Here is a 17173-nt window from a genome sequence, read left to right as displayed (position 1 = left end):
AGACACAGCTTTTCCGCTCTCACCTGAGCACCTGAAACACCACCCCCTAAAGGAATTTCTCATGTCTCAATTGTTTCCTATGAAACTATAAAAATGTAATCTAATGGCTTAACACACTCGTTAGCTCTACCAGCTACCTTGTCTGGACACCCATTGAAACCTGGTCATGCAGTGCTTCTAATATTGTAGACTCCTTATGGTTTTTTGCTTGTGCTGTACTCTGCCTCACTTGTAAGTCATTTGGATAAAAGCATCTGCCAGATGAATAAACGTAAATGTAAATTACAGTGCTGCAATGTTGATAATGTTCAATGTTTAAGACCCGTGAGTCTCTCAGCTGTAATGCTTATTAAGCCGGTGTTAACATGATTTTTGTGCTGTGTTTGGCGCTTCTGTCAGTAGTGAGGACACCTTAGATTGTTAACGTTAAGCTGTGCCCAGTATCTATGTGTGGCCAATTGATGACAGTGCCACGAATCCTGCCCTTTGTTGTCATGGATGAGCTCAGTGTTCCTGTTGGCAGGGCTCTGTCCAGAGTGGCTGAGGATGTGATGTGGAGCAGGTGTGACAGAGAGACGCAGCCCTGGTGACAGCATGGCACTGCCTGCTGGACTTTGTGTTCTTCATTGGAGCACTCAGCTTCCTATATAAGAAGCCCTGACACACATGCTCACACCAGGAAACACGCTCTCACAGAGACACGCTCGCTCACACAGGTAAGACGCTTCAGCATCACCGGCATTTGCACGCTGGGACATATTTCAGACTCAAGGAACATTGATTCTGAATTATTTACGCTGAAGTTGTGGAAGTGATTGTGGAGAGTAACTGATCATATTTCTTTTTCCCAGAGTTTGAACCGTAGTCATGAAGGTGTTTGTGGTACTTGCAGTTACAGTTCTCACTGGTGAGTTTGCCTTGTTTTTGTTGAGATAATGTTGTAATTGTTATTCTTGTTGTTGCATGTCAGTTCTCAGTAATACTGCTTTTTCTAGTACTTTTTTCATCCATGTAGTAAACAGCTGAAATTGTTAATTATTTTTGCTTGATTAAAAGTTTACCTGTAACAGAGATATGCAGTAGTTATTGCAGTATACCTGAATGAGAAACACCAAGCTGATTTAAATCCGATGTATGGTACAAGTGGAAATTGTGAGAAATTGTAACTCATCAAATAAATAGCTCTATAACTTTGTGACAAAAACAAGAATACTGACAAATATATAAACTAAACTGGCCTTGAATCCATCTGTAATCAGAAGTGTGAATTCAGTTTTTTAACTTCCATACCTGGAGAGCCATGATACTTACATTTACTTCTGTCCCCTGACAGGTTGTCATGCCAACCTTCTTTGGGCAGACCAGCCCAAGCCACAGCTGGACCTGGTGAAGGATGCATTCTGGGACTATGTCGCCGAGGCAACACGCACTGCCAAGGACACTCTTCAGACCATCCGGCAGTCCGAGCTGGGCCAGGAAGTCAGGTAAGAGAAGAGCAAGCACAACAAAGGGCTGTGAAAAAATAACTGTGCACAATGTACCCCCCTCTGTTTCAGCTCAACATTCTGACTTCTCTTTCTCTCACTGTCTGTGCAGCGCCAAGATCACAGAGAGTGCGGATGTGGCCGGCCAATACGTCGCCTCCCTCCGCAAGCAGGTGGCCCCTCAGGCTCAGGACCTGCTGGCCAAACTTTCCCAGGAGGCCGAGCAGCTCAAGATGCGCCTGGAGAAAGACCTGAACGACGTGAGGGTCCAGATGGAGCCCTACGCGGAGGAGCTGAGGACCGACATTCAGCAGCAGGTGGAGGAGATGAAGAAGGAAGTGGCCCCTTATGTGGAGTCCCTGGACCCCGAGACCCTGAAGGCCACCCTGCTCCAGAAGAGTGAGGAGCTGAAAGGGAGCCTGGAGCGGAGTGTGAAGGAGCTGCAGTCCCAGCTGGGCCCCAACACTCAGGAGCTGAAGGAGAAGCTGGACCAGCACCTGCAGGAGTTCCAGAAGAGCGTGGTTCCCCTGGCCCAGAGCTTCCAGACCCAGCTAGCCCAGACAACCAAAGAGCTTCAGCAGAGCCTGACCCCCTACAGTGAGAACCTGAAAGAGAAGCTGGACCCCTATGGCCAGGACCTGAAGGCCCAGCTTACCGCCCTCTGGGAATCCTTCACCAAAACCAGCTAGAGATTGAACAGCGAAATATTCCCCAACAGAATCCACAAAAATGCCTATCCCTCCATTCAGTCTTAGAGCTGCACAGAGTAATTGATTCTCTTAATTTAAGCTCATAGCAGAACAGAATAAAACTTATTCCCAGGCATATAATTGACTGGAGCACCAATAAGTATAACCCAGCCATGAGAAAATCCATTTTCTTTTTTTGCACTGTGAGCTAAGAGAATGCTCAAACGATACTTGATTTTGCACAATATGGCAGTATATATTTATTTGTGTCTTTGTTTACTGTAATATTTGATTCATGTTTGTGGGGTCAGTTTCCCCATTCTGTTCAAATAAATGCAATTATTTTAAAACAGTGGTTAGTGCTTTTTAACAGAGTAAAAAGCATAGGTTGCTCAAGAGGCACCTGCTAAAGTTATATGTACGTCTTCCTCCTTATCTCCAGATGTTCTTTGCAAAGTAGTAGCTATTTTACAAATCACTTCCTCTTTGTATTTTACCTAAGTTGCTATCAGACTGCCTAATGCAATTTGAGTTTCAGAATTTCCCAGTTATTACTATTGTGACCTTAGGCTTTATTCAGACAGTATTAAATTAATATGCAAGAACTGAAAAGTATGAAACATTTTTTCTCTTTATATGAGAGAAGGGAATTAAGTTTATGACAAGATGTTTTGCCGCTTTGTTAAATTCATATCTTGGAGAAATATACTGTTAATTCAGAGTTAATTTAGTAATGGTAGGAATATGCTGCTTAGAAGAGAATACATTCAACACTTATATTTTGCCATTCCTTACTAGTCATATTGCTAGATGGGTGATTAAGCCATAAGGTATTGCAACACTTGTAACTCAGAAATACCAATTGTGTTTGAAGTCCCTGTTTTTCAACGAGAAGTGACCCTTGCTTTGCCTTGAGGTGTTGAAAATAGGCATCAGGTCTATTCTGAGCCCTCCTATCTTGCTTCGACACCAGTGGAAAGACACACAAGATAAACAAATCCCACTGAAAAATTAAACTCATTTAGCAAGATGGAGCATAGCAGTATCCTCACGACCACCCACTGAGCTTCAGTGAAACATTTACATTGTATTAGTCCAAAAACCAGTGTGGATGTACCTTCTGAAGCCGTAAATCCAAGAGTGCAGATACTAATACCTTATGGCTTCAGGTACAATCACTTATGAAAAAGGGACATCATTTAGACAAACTTGTGAGTGTGGATGTCAAGAGGAAAGACGACACTGGCCAAGATGATCCTGGCCCTGATTTTAACAAGGACAGCCAGGTGTTAGCTGCTTAGCTATCCATCTAGCCAGATTTAAGCCTGTCAGTGAAGCTCACCGCTCAGTGCCAACTTAATTATCTAGCAAGCTAACTAGTTAACTTGTAATTAAATGGGTATTTTGCTCTTTAAAATTGTTGCTAGCTAATTACTTACGCAACTGCCTAACAGTTTGTGCTCCTCATGGCCCATACCTTCGCACAAACTACTTAATTGCTAACTAGTAACACATTAAGCAGTTATAGTCTGTGTCACTATTTACTGTGGAATTTACTGCATCTACTGCAGAATATGTAACTCAGTAGCTAGCCATTTGTAATTACTGTAGTGCAAAACAATAAAGTCTAGCTGCAAGTCTGGCTAGCTTGCTAAACTACACAAGTAGCATAGTGTAGCTTGCAAAATAGGCAGGAATTTTTCTTCACTGTGACTCTTGCAATATTCTGGGGGGGGGGGGGGGGGTGATTCTGTTTTGTACTTACACCAGAGCGGCTCAGCTTCACTTGTTGCAGTTTGGTTTGAGATAGCCACAGGGCTGTCAGAGACAACTGTGATCGCCATGTCTCCGTGCTTAAAATTCCTTATCTTACAGAAATTCTTAGCCGAACTCATATACCACAGAGGTCTGGCACATGTGACATAATAAATGTGTCCTGACATTGTAAGAAAAAATGTGTCCTGGCATTGTAAACCTGGTCAAAGTAGGACAGTGTTTTGTCAGCAACCTTGAAACGTAGTGAATTGATTTTAGTCTGTTGCAAGACTACTTCTCATACACTAAAATCAATATTGTACATTCCAAGATACGTTAGTGAGCTTTGTTTCAGGTGAGCTGTAGAATGCTTAGGTACAGATTATATTTCAACCCCTTTTTCCAAACTGCACGGCTGGAAGGGCTAGTATACGTTCAAATTTTGAGTGGCTTTAGCTGCGCTAAACAGCATGCAAGATTTACCAGTACTAGCCCACTGACTGGTGAGTTACAGGTTGAGCCGGTAGGCCGCATAAAGGGCTAAAGAACCACACCACTGTTGCTGATCACAAACCAATAACCAGAGCTAGACAGAAGTAATGTGGATATTTCTTTTCGGGAAAAGTTCAGCCTTGGACTAAACAGGAAGTCAGAGAAATGCTTTTAATCAGTACAGATGCCAGTATTAGATGTGATTCCATGAGCTATAGCTCAGGTCACAGGTAATGCATTGTAAAATAATCACACAGGGCCAGCCTGCTTGGGCCCCAGCTTAACTAGCCTGGATCCAGCTCTGCTGTGGAAAAGATAAACTGGTGTCCCACATATGACTAACGAACTGGCCACTAAATTAACCGCTTCAAGACTAATACATATGAAACTAGCTGCATTGAGTGATACCCCCAGTCTTTGCATGGTGTTTTTACACAGGCTGATTTGAACTACTCCAAGGACCTGAATTCAACTGACTCACCGCTGTTTTTCAAACATTTCAGTCTGTATGATCTGCGTGGTACACAATGTCCAGTGCATAGGTTGGAATGTGCTTATCATGTGCAATGTACTATGTACCATGTGTGTCAGTAGGTGAAATATGTTGAGTAATTCAAACTTGTAATCACTGACATCCTGGGAGCCACGTCTTATCAGTGACCTATTTCCAACAGTGAAAATACTGATTTTACAGGTTAAGATGGAGGACCTAGGATTTAAAAAAAAAACAGCTTTTTTGCTCACTTTGATTTCCATCTCTTCATTGGCAGTGCAGTGAAAAAACACGTCTTTGTTATGGTACACTTCAACGACTGGAGTTTCCCAAAGTAGCTTCGTGTGCTTTATGTGAAAAGTGATACTAAAGACAATAAACAATATTAAAGTAAAGACATGAATCACTGTGCCGTTACATGTTTCAGATATTGCTCGTGTGGTGTTCTGAGCGGTATGAGACACCGGACACAAGTAAAAGGTGGTCTGGTATGAGAAAATACAGTCAAACACCTTCACAGTAACCTCAAAATATAAGCATACGTGTCTGGTTGTTTGTGTGTATTGTAATGTTGTGGATGTATGATGTTGGCAGGGCATTCACTTTTGGACTTTGTATTCTTTAGTGCATCCCTCAGCCCCCTATACATATATAAAAGCCCTGACAGACATATTGGCACCAGGAGAGACACGGTTACTCACACAGGTAAGACTAGTTTGCCTTTATTCACTGCAGCTGAGTGATGCATTTTGACTGAAATGTGAAAAAGAGTGATGGAGATTGATATTGTCTTCTCCCCTAGTGTTTGAATCGCAGCCATGAAGGTGTTGGTGGTGGTGCTTGCACTTACAATATGTAGTGGTGAGTGAAACTTGTTCTGATTTAATGAATGTTATTGTTGTATCTACATATTCCATCTTATAGTATTAGTACAGTGTTAATGATATTAAATTCAGTTTCTTAATGAGTAATATTGTTATACAGTTATTACTGCAGCTTAAGCTGACAATCTACCATTTTTAGAAAAAAATTACAGGATGTATTACAGGCAGAGGTACCATTCGTTACGTAAATTTTGAAAAAACTAAAACCTGTCTTGAAATAAGCAGATAGGGAATCCATTGAAGGAATTCACATCACTATGACAATTTTTTTAAACACTTCTGTAATTAACATACATACATACCCATGACAACTGTATATCTACATCCCTCCAGGTTGCTATGCCAACCATATGAGGGCAGACGAGCCAAAGACGGACCTGGAGCTGATGAAAGCTGCATTCTGGGAGTATGTCGCTGAAGCATCACGTATTGCTGATGACACCCTGAACTTGATCAAAAAGTCTGAGCTGGGCCATAACATCAAGTAAGACCTTTTCCACTGTACGAATTCAGGCCAAATTTTTAACATTACCTACCAACCTATCATAAATTTGAGGGGTGGAGTTATAGCTTAAAATGTGAGGAAATCATAAGGTTTATATCAGGGACCTATATGGTGTGATATAGCCGGTCATTTTTTTCACTAACTCCGTCACCTCACTGACCCACACATGTAGACTAAACCCTCTCTCCATCGATACAGTGCTAAGATCGCGGAGAGCACAGGTACGGTCGGCGAGTACAAAGACACTCTGCAGAAGATCACTCCTCTGGTTGACGACCTGCTGACCAAGTTCTCCCAGGAGGCCGAGCAGCTGAAAGTCCGTCTGGAGAAAGACCTGAACACCATGAAGGTCCAGCTGGAGCCCTACACAGAGGAAATGAAGACCAACTTTCAGGAGCAGATAAAGGAGCTGAAGCAGGAAATGACCCCTTATGTGGAGTCCCTGGACGCCGAGACCTTGAAGACCACCCTGCTCCAGAAGAGTGAGGAGCTGAAGGGGGTGCTGGGAAAGGGTGTACAGGAGCTGCACTCCAAGCTTAACCCCCACACTCAGGAGCTAAAGGGGAAGCTGGACCAGCACCTGCAGGAGTTCCACAAGATTCTGGCTCCGCTGTCTCAGAATTTCCAGACCGAGCTTGAAAAGAGAACCCAGGGAGTTCAGCAGGACCTGGAGTCTTATGGCGAGGAACTGAAAAAGAAGTTCGATTCCTTCGCTGAAAATCTGAAGACCCAGGCAGAAGCATTCTGGGAGTCCCTTACTAAGTTAAGATAGAGATCAGAGTATCTCCATTGTTGTAGCTCCTCTTCCCTATCTCAGAGAACACAGAGACTATCTCTCATTTTAATGTCCTTTACTTAACGCTCACCAAAGTGAACTACAAAAGTGTATCATGCAGGATTGCTCAGAATTCAGGATGAGTGATTTAATGTAACTGCACAAGTATTGTGTATTGTGTGTAAATGCATATTTTTTATGAAAACCTGTTGCTCCCAAATGCTAATTTAGTACTTAATATATCTAATGGATAATGGACTCTGTGTTGTATGGTTACACATCTTTTATTTCACAAATGAATACTAATTCACTAAAGTCAAAGAATTCCATGCAAAATAACCTAAGCAACACAATCATTGCTGCCAAAAACATCAAATTGAAAATATTTGTTTACATGCATTCATAGGCAATTCACATGAATAAACGGTGTGATATGTCATTCCCTTAGGTGAGGATACCACAGACCACAGAAATATCAACACAGTTTCCTATAAGTTGTATATTCTGCTGTGTCTCAGTTCCAAAAAGCTCAGTGGTCTCCCTAGAGGAGTAAAAATAAGCGGTGACCTACATTAGCACACAAAACAAAACAATATGCAGCCTGCACTGAAGCATTAGAGTGAAACTTCCTCTAAACAAGGTAATTTTGTACACACTGACGCCACCCACAGGATTTCACCAATACCAGTGCAGGGCACTTATCCTAAATAACCAATCTGTACATAGCCAACATATAATCATTCACATACCAGGTACACTATCATGTACTAGGTCATACATATACGCATAATACATGTCGTTATAAATGTATGAATATGTTTCTACATGGTATTTTAAGGCACAATTGTTATTTTGTCACTTTATTGATTAGCTGCACCTACAAAGATGGCTATGTTTATCATCTGACCACTTCTGTAAAATGTTAGCAAACTATCTATTACTTTAAATGTTGGAGAATTATAGCATTTATGTTTACATTTGGCAGATGCCCCTATCCAGAGCATTTAATAGTGTTAGGTAATTATCTGCACAGGCACTAAAACATTAGTGCCATCCTTGAAATGTAGTGCCATTGTGGGAGACAATGCTGAAGTCTACAGTTGACATCTTCTACCATTACCATTGTTTATTGGTAGTTTCTGATATGGGATCCTGTGTGGACAGGCAGGTTTTCTTGAAATAGAATAATTACCTAAAGGGGGTGCTATTGAGCTGAGAGAATTATTTCCATCCTACTTAGGCATTCTTTATTAGAATGGCTGATGCAGTTCACACTAAAATTAAATTGCTCCCCAAATGGGAGGTAGTTTATTAAAAACATAAATGAGAAATCACATTTTAAGGAGCACAACCTTTGAATTTCCCCTGGTGAGATACGACACACCAGTCATGCGCTTCCTGCAACTGGCTTTCTGTTCACCCCTTCAGAACAGGGAAAATAGGAAGCACTTTCACTGACTTATATCTGTCTAAATCTTGAATGCCATATTTCACATTATGATGTATTTAGCATGCTTGCCGATGTGCAAGATAGAAATTTCTCATTCTGAAGCCACAAAGAAATTTAATTTCTGAGGATTTCAAACATTTAATTTGTCTGAAGGGCTTGCAGACAAATCTCCTGACCTGAAAACTAGCTAAATTAATATCACCTGTCCTATAATATACTATGAAATGTGCAATGAGATGAGCTGACGAGTTTGTGTCTAATTTAATTTATTCTGCTTTACTGAAAGTGTCTCACACTAAGACACAGCAGCTGCAGAGTAGGAACGGACAGGTGAGAAACACCATTTGCGTTGATGTTGTTAACGCTTCATTTCCTTAGAAGACATTTACAGCTACTGTCTGTGGCTCTGAAGGCAACTGCAAGATGGTAAATGCATTTTAACACGTCCTGAAAAAACAAATTGCATCCATGCTATACGTGTCATTTTCCATCTGTAGAATGCCCTTCTTGATTCTATTTCAGTTGTCTGAGAATGATGAAATTTCTGGGTTTAATCTGATCTTTCCTGTATCTGGGTGATAGTCCACAGCATCTCCCACAAAGAAAAAACAAAGAGCTGCAACTGCTGGTGAAGGTTCAAAATTAATAAGTGATTCAGAGGGGGATGACAGTTACTCATTCTCTTTCCACACAACCACACACACAAACAAACACACACACACACGCACACACGCACACACACACACACACACACACACACACACACACACACACACACACACACACAGAGTGAACAGTATCACAACCTTGTATGTTTTCACACTGTTCATTTGCTCCCCTGTATCCATGCAGGAACCCGTCCTATGGTTTCCTATAGTGTTGTATAACTATTGCATGCAGCGAAAGTATTTTCATTCATTTTAAAGGTAGACCATTACAAATCAAATCCACAAATCGCAAAACAGATGATAATCTAAAAAAGCCCTTCTATCCCTGACCTACAGACTGTGTAGTCAGACGGGGGCACATCGCAGCGATCTGCAACAGGAACTGAAATGTACTATGACGAAGTTCTCCTCCTTCGCAGAGGCGCTGCCCTTTGCCACAATTAAAAACGATTAGACTGTGGTTTCTCTCCTGACTAATAGCTGTGCTGACACGGGTTATTATGGTTTAGCACTCTTGCTCTTACAGACACTATAACACTGGGACAGAGTGAAAAGATATGACTAGACATTGAGAATTACTAAACACAGCAAACTTGATATATACAGACACTGAAACAGACCTTTCCTCCAAAGAATAACATGTCTGATACAATAACATGGAGCCGCTCGGGTTTGGCACAATTACTGGAATGTCTGCTAAAGGGATGATTTTATTTACTGCAGCACTTTCATTGCACTTTTATCACGGTGCAATAAAATAAAATGTTTTCAGAATCTTCAGAATTTCATTGACCTTGAAACTCGCCAAGGCTGTGAGTCTACACCGCCTGTAACAATTTCAGTTTGATTGGAAAAAATATTGTTTAATTCCCCCAAACTTTATTTTGTTTAGTTATTTTTTTTTACAAGAAGGCTATAAGAGGCTTACAAAAAGGTGATGGTACATGTGAGGTCATCTGTTGTAAATCCAACTTTGCACATGCCTCACACTTCCAGCTGTGGTTTAATCCAAACAAAGACATTTTGTGCTCATGTGACAGTTTCTGGCAGCGTTAGGTGAAGCATAATATTGTGTTAGTTTTGCCTGAAAATAAACAGTACTATAAACTTTTACCATTCATTCTGTAAAGGAAATGAAAGAATGAAATGCAGTGTTGTAGATGAGCCCTGGACTCTGGACTTGCATGTCATAGGTTGGAATCATGGGTAGGACTCTGCTGCTGTGCCAAGGTCTTGAGAACAAACACAGAAAGCATTGTGAGTGTGTACTTTTAATATATGTATTATCCGGTGTAACTTCAGTCCAATGCTTTCAGATGATGAAAGCTCCAGCCCTTTGTCTTATGGCTTGGATCGCAGTGGAGTAGAGTACAGAATACATCATGCAGCACATCTGATTGCCTAATGTTAAGGTATTGCACAGCTAATGGTGCTAATGGCATCTTTATCCAGCAGTTCGGGGTGGCAGTAGAGTGTCGGGGTAAGGAGCAAAGCTCTTAACTGAAAGGTTGCTGGTTCGATTCCCCACTGGGGCACTGCTGCTGTACCCTTGGGCAAGCAATGCAAGGTATTTAATCTATAATTGCCTCAGAAAATATCCAGCTGTTTAAATGGATGGCGTGTATAAATTGCAACCCATGTAAGTCGCTCTGGATAAGAGCATGTGCTAAACAGCAATAATGGTTATATAACTGTAGACTTCAGATTTGCATAGGGCTATATACCCTTTCACCTCAAATTCAATTTGAGAAATAGGCGAGAATGTCACAGCAGCAAAGTTTCTGTTGTGGGTCTAATGCAAACTAATGGAGGAGAAAGCTGTGTGTTCAGAGGTGTGAATCAGTATAGATAGCGCTCACTTTTTTGTTCACGCCGCTGATGTTGGCCGGGGTTAAACTTGCGCCATGTAAACACTGCTGTTGCCGTGTAAACACTGCAGTTGCCGTGTAAACACCGTTAATGTGATGTTCAAGTGGAGCTTGTCATTTACTAGCATTCACCTGGAGGGCAGCATGGGTGGGCAGAGGTTCTGAAAGAGTGTTTCAAAAAGAGGTGGACCGGGGGAATTAAAGAAGCGCCCTGGCAATTGTCTTATCTATGTTCTCAAGATGCGTGCACAGCTAATAAAAGAACGCAGTGACGTGGCTGAGTGCTGTGCTCTCTGTCAGCGAGTTCAGCTGCTGGTGATATGATGCAATGCTGATCTTGACCCGGGCTGAAGTCCGGTGATCTTATTAGGCAACCTCTGCCAGGCTTCCTTTTACTCTTGATACACATCAAAATCCCTTTGCCACTGAAAGAGGGTCAAGGTGGCCCTGCTGGCTGACTGTTATTCCCGGTCAACAGCAAACCAATAGATGACAGTTCTTAGGCTAAAATATCACTGGTTGTACCTACAAGAACACACAGTGACATTCTCCTCCAGATAAAACATGCACCTTTATCCAAGAAATATCTGCATATAATTACCTGGATTTTAATTGATTGTGGTGGCCTCTAATGTTTAAGATGTTCCCCTACATGGTCCCTTGATCATTAAAACACTTAAAAACACTACAGGGGCATAAGAGTAACTGAGCAGATTTCCTCTGAACCCCTCCCTGTTAAAATTCTCTCCCTAGTGTGGATTTCAATGAGATACAATGGGCAAACTGTGTTTCAGTAATGTCTAGAACATTACATTGCATTCATATATCAGACATTCTTATCCAGAGCTACTTCCAGCACAAAAGAACAGAAGTGTATCCATTCAAGCTGAATGAGCAACACTCCCAGACCAGTGAGTGTGAGCATAGCACTCTTCAAGCCGTACCACAAGTTAACATGTGGCCCCTGAACAGACAAGGGAGGCAGCAGAACAGTTGACAATATGTGTAACAAATCCTCAAATTTGCAAGTGAAGTAAAGCAAGTGAACCTGACGCACTTTACAAGTGACTAGAGCAGAATTTAGGGAGTTGAGGCTGACACAGCACACGGCTACTAAGCTATTAAGCTGCCTTGATATTAATTTCCACTTATCAAGCGTCTGTGGTGTGTAATGCACTCACAGCTCCTAAGACACAGCATAAAACATCAAAGCCAGCTCGCAAAGGCTTTTAAAAATGAAGCTAAACCCTAACATGCGTACAAAGTCTTTGTACATGAAAGCCACCCTTGCACAGAGTAGGTCCTTATCACCACAAGATGTTTCAAAAGGGTTCATTCCCATTTCCATGACAATCTTTCAGTCCTAACCAATCTGGTGAACCTTAACAACTTTGTTACGACTAAATGTGACTGTCATTGACTACTTGTTCATAACACAGACTAATAATGCTGATTCGTCTCACACTGTTTTCTCACATCCTATCCCAAATCGCGTATATGCGTCGATGTAACAGAAACAGAATTATGTCATTTTTGGCCATCACTCTGCTCACCCCCTAGCCTAAAAAACACTTGAAATCTTCAGGACAACTTATATTTCTTCTAAATTATTATCCATTATCTCTGGATAATTAAGGAAAAAGAGGCTGAGGTTGAGTATGTCTGTATGTGCATGTGTTTTCTGCTGCACATGCGTGCCTACGTGCAGGAAAATATGGACAGCATACGTCTGCTTTTGTTTTGAGTTGTATTAGTGTTCCAGAGGGCATCTGAAATCTTGGCAGAACAACGTGGAATAAAATAATAATATAACAATAAAAAGCTAATCACAAAGCATGCCCTGTAAGGAACTTCGGACAGGTCGCCACTTCATCGCGCCTCATGTCACACAAAGCGCAGACTACACAAAAACGCAGGCGATCACACCCACACGGGCGCCGCTGGGGAGTATAAAACACGCGATGCGCTCAGAGGGAATTCACAGACTCGGGGAAGCACTTACAGTAGGGCTTTTCAGGTGAGTGACAAGGCACTGCATTGAAACGCGAACTGAAGCATTTCATCGCTAACTCATCGATTTTCAGCGTGATTGTTTTGTTTGTTGGAATACCAAATCAAACTTACGATCTGACGGATTCGCTCATATTGACTTGCCTATATTATTGTGAATGTCAGCATCCTTAGTTACTGACGACTCAAGGGATCGGTAAACTTTTAAACAACTTATAACAAGTTATGCCAATGGCATTATTACATGTTAACTGGAAATGCATGCATCTGCGGTTGGTAACTCTCATATCCTCTGTTACTCGCTCAGCCTGGAGCACCACATGTCTTGGAAACTACTTTTGTTTTTGATATGTTTCTTTGCACATACTGTATATCAAATACTATTAACACAATACAGTCAATGCTGAGGTTAAACCACAGAATCACATATGGATTTATATTTCTTTTCTTTATTTTTATTTTCTTTAAAAAGTATTGTTTTTTTTAAATTAATTTTAAATTATTAAAACTATAGAATGAGGTACCTTGTTGAACGTTAATTAAACACGTTGTCAGAAGCGTCAGCTCCACAGATCATGCTTAAAGCGCAGATACGGAGATTGTAGGGGATTAGGTGCAGCATGCTGGGTAATACTGTTGTGTTCTCAAGCACAATACCCAGTCACAGTCTCTTTTTATTTTGGCTAATCTCTCACTCACTCCCACCATCTACGCACTTAGTTCTGCTGATCTCGCTTTCCTTGTTCTTTCATTTCCTGCTCACTTTCATTCTTTCATATCACACTGTACTTTTATGGAAGTGGGAGAGGGATGCTCCATTTATGGTTGAACAGCACTGTTTCTATGGATTTATAATGTTTAATACTAATACCCAGCGCGTTGTGCCTTATGCAGGTGTATTGTCTGTTGCACACCATGAAGGCTGTAGCGGTGATCCTTGTTCTCGCGGTCATTTCAGGTAAATTTCACTCTTATGTTTAACTATTCCTAGTATAGGATTATTCACTGTTAACCTCTTCCTCTTTCTCTCTCAGAAATTTTATTTTTTACAATTGTGAATGCATGCTTTTCCCATCACTTTGATGAGGTATTTAAATCCTGTCTAGACAGGTGGTCTTGGGTTTTTGGATTATCACATGAGCCACGGTGCGCATTCTCTTACCTGAGACACAACACACGTTGACGCGGACTGACTCACTGATTGGCTACTGAGCTGATTACTCCTCCCTTCCCATAGGCTGCCATGCTCGTGCAGTATTCCAGGATGAGCCCAAGACCAAGTGGGAGGAGGCCGTTGACCGCTTCTGGGAGTTCGTGTCGGACGTCAACACCAAGGCCGATGGCGTGGTGCAGGACGTCAAGAGCTCGGAGATCGGAAAGGAACTGGAGTGAGTGTGTCGCATTAACATGCCTCACACAGACATTACGTGTTACATTACATGACTGTCATTTAGCAGACGCTCTTATCCAGAGTGACTTACACAGTTTGCAGTTTTACATGCTATCCATTTATACAGCCGGATATTTAATAAAGTAATTGTAGGTTAAGTACCTTGCCCAAGGGTACAGCAGCAGTGCCCCAACTGGGAATCGAAACGGCAACCTCTCAGTTACAAGCCCTGCTCCTTACCGCTATGCTGCCGCTCACAGACGTGTAAACACATTTCACCGACACTATTACTCACCTCACAGCACGACAGGGCCGATCCACAGGAGGGCTGAGTCAGTCACACGGATGCAGCTAACGTGGGCCTACAATGCAGTACAGCTAAAGGAAGGGATGAAGAGATGTGTTTGTGATGCTTAGGCCATGTCATGAAGAGATGGAGTAGAAGGAGATTTGAGGACCATTTCAGCTTCTACACTGTGGCAGTGCTGGTAGCCCTCTGTACTGTTCAGATACAAGGAAGCCATCACTAACTTTTCTGAAAATCCATCAAAGCAATGCAGGGTTATACACAGATGCTCAGATACAAACATGAGCATGTGCTCCGGCAAAACAGACCTGTGTTCAAGCTAAATGTGAAAAGCAGCACCTTGACAGTTGTTTGCACATTGTGTGAATATATAAACAAAATTTCACCTCAGCTTGTGGAGTGAAGGACTGTAAAGATTCAAGCAAAAAAAACTGCTTTGCTGTCTTCTGGGGTGTTAGTTTGATTTCCTGTATGCTGGCTCACTTTGTTGACTCAAGAGAGAATGCATTGGTCATATCCGCCCTGGTGCGTCTTGTAATGTACAACAAGATAATTAGTGCCCACGAATCAAGAATGGTAATTAGTCCCCAAGAACTGCCATTCGTCCATCGTCATTGGGTTGGTGTGTAGAGGGCATTTAGCAGCAATAGGAAAAAAAAAACAATTTAAATCACCCACGGTAGGTGTGGATTGACATCATGTGCAGAACCATAACCACCCTGAAAAAGATCATTTAACCTGTTCCTGTCCTCCATGCCCTACTCCCCTGGTGAAGCTTGCCAGTGTCACTAACCCTGTCCCCCCAACCCCCCCCCCATCCACAGCACCCTGATCCAAGATGTCATGGCCGACCTGGCCGTATACAAGGACGACCTGGAGACCAAGCTGGGCCCGTACGCCAAGGACGCGGCCGAGAAGCTGGGCGAGGACCTGCAGCTGCTGGGGAACAAGCTGCAGGAAGACATGAGCAACGCCAAGGAGCGCCTGACCGATTACACCAAGGAGCTGCAGACCATGGTGGAGCAGAACGCCGACGACGTGAAGAACCGCATCAACCTGTACTGCCGCAAGCTGAAGAAACGGCTGGGCAAGGACACCGAGGAGATCCGCAAGTGAGTGCGGGGGGGGGGGGGGCAGGAGGGGCAGCGTGGCCGCAGGGGGAGGGCCATGCCTACTGGATAAGGGGAACATTCTCGGTCACGATTTCTTTCAATGTCATATTTATACTCTTAGAAAACTGTGAATAAAGCAGTGAACTACCCATGAGTTAAATAAGGCCATTTACCCACTGAATTATCCATGGGACCACTTTATGAAAGGTTTATAAAAGTAGGGAGGAAATGTTTGCAATTGTTTTAAAAAATGTGCCTCTTCTATGCTCATATTTTATGTTTTGAATTGATGTCAGGTACTTACAGTTAAATAGAAAAAAAAAAAATCAACAAAATAGAAAATAGGTGACCCCATTCTCACACTTCTTATGACACTTTTAGCTCATAACACCAGTGCATTCTTGCCTGTCTATTATTGATCGAGTGTACTAAAATGCTAACCCTGCCCCTGGCCCTGCTTCCCCTTTCCGACCCCAAACAGGAAGGCGGCCACATACTTCGAGGAGATGCAGTCACGGGCAGCGCAGAACGCGGAGGCCGTGAGGGACCGGCTGGAGCCGTACTTCACGGAGGCTCGAGAGCGGGCGGAGGAGAAGCTGGGCAGCGTGCAGCAGCTCCTGCAGGCCCAAGCTCAGGACCTGGGCGGGCGCATCGAGGCCCAGGCCCAGGAGGTGCGCGAGCAGCTGGAGAAGACGGCCGAGGACCTCCGCTCCACCCTGGAGGGCAAGATGGAGGAGCTGCGCGATTGGTTCAGCCCTTACGCCGCCAAGATCCAGGAGCAGCTGCAGGCCGCTGCCGACCACATGAAGTCCCTGAGCTCCTAAAGGGGATGAAGGGGCGAACTGCTGTTCTATACGGACGGGTCGTCACACTCTTCCTTCCCTAGACAACTAATCTAAGTTCAGCTCACCCACCTCTCATTGTTAGCCCTAACCTGGTTAGTGTAACTCTGACTCTGATCCAGGATCAGCTGATAAGGGCAAAAAAAAAAAAAAAGAAAAAACTACCTGTGCTGGTTATCTCTGCACTCTTCCTCTCATCACAAAGAGCTAAAGGGAAGGAGAGTGACATGCAGAATGATCATGCTGTGTCACTGTGCTGCTGCTTTTGCTGCTAAGAACAGGGTATTTGAATGAGCAAAGCATTTGGAAGCCCCCAGGTCCCCTGCGCTTTGTGAGCTGAAATTAATGTGCTCTCCCTCTCAGTGTCAGCTAGCTATATCACAAAACATAATCCCATGCTCTTGAAATTAGCCCCCAGAGGCTCCTGAAAGGGCAATGATATAACCTGT

The 17173-nt window shown here is 42.9% G+C and overlaps 2 protein-coding genes across 2 annotated transcripts; both read left to right on the top strand.

Annotated features, from left to right (window-relative positions):
• The first annotated feature begins 665 nt into the window (after positions 1 to 665).
• On the top strand, positions 666 to 2523 carry LOC118796650 (apolipoprotein A-I-like). Its single transcript, XM_036555658.1, has 4 exons — positions 666 to 716; positions 852 to 907; positions 1334 to 1484; positions 1597 to 2523. The coding sequence occupies exons 2-4, from the start codon at positions 868 to 870 to the stop codon at positions 2171 to 2173; spliced, it is 768 nt and encodes a 255-aa protein (XP_036411551.1). The 5' UTR covers positions 666 to 716; positions 852 to 867; the 3' UTR covers positions 2174 to 2523.
• Positions 2524 to 13020: 10497 nt separating this feature from the next.
• On the top strand, positions 13021 to 16878 carry LOC118796646 (apolipoprotein Eb-like). The gene is made up of 5 exons (XM_036555654.1): positions 13021 to 13080; positions 13968 to 14031; positions 14311 to 14461; positions 15595 to 15882; positions 16364 to 16878. The coding sequence occupies exons 2-5, from the start codon at positions 13989 to 13991 to the stop codon at positions 16704 to 16706; spliced, it is 825 nt and encodes a 274-aa protein (XP_036411547.1). The 5' UTR covers positions 13021 to 13080; positions 13968 to 13988; the 3' UTR covers positions 16707 to 16878.
• Positions 16879 to 17173: the final 295 nt, after the last annotated feature.

Source organism: Megalops cyprinoides, chromosome 21 (assembly GCF_013368585.1).
Source record: "Megalops cyprinoides isolate fMegCyp1 chromosome 21, fMegCyp1.pri, whole genome shotgun sequence".
Lineage (NCBI taxonomy): Eukaryota > Metazoa > Chordata > Actinopteri > Elopiformes > Megalopidae > Megalops > Megalops cyprinoides.
This window is presented reverse-complemented; position numbering and strand designations above follow the sequence as displayed.

What these genes read in the sequence shown, in the direction of transcription:
- LOC118796650 (XM_036555658.1), top strand. Translation starts at nt 868, where the DNA reads ATGAAGGTGTTTGTGGTACTTGCAGTTACAGTTCTCACTG. An exon ending in TGCAGTTACAGTTCTCACTG is followed by an intron (nt 908 to 1,333) that starts GTGAGTTTGCCT and finishes GTCCCCTGACAG; the next exon opens with GTTGTCATGCCAACCTTCTT. An exon ending in GAGCTGGGCCAGGAAGTCAG is followed by an intron (nt 1,485 to 1,596) that starts GTAAGAGAAGAG and finishes CTGTCTGTGCAG; the next exon opens with CGCCAAGATCACAGAGAGTG.
- LOC118796646 (XM_036555654.1), top strand. Translation starts at nt 13,989, where the DNA reads ATGAAGGCTGTAGCGGTGATCCTTGTTCTCGCGGTCATTTCAG. An exon ending in TGTTCTCGCGGTCATTTCAG is followed by an intron (nt 14,032 to 14,310) that starts GTAAATTTCACT and finishes CCCTTCCCATAG; the next exon opens with GCTGCCATGCTCGTGCAGTA. An exon ending in GAGATCGGAAAGGAACTGGA is followed by an intron (nt 14,462 to 15,594) that starts GTGAGTGTGTCG and finishes CCCCATCCACAG; the next exon opens with CACCCTGATCCAAGATGTCA.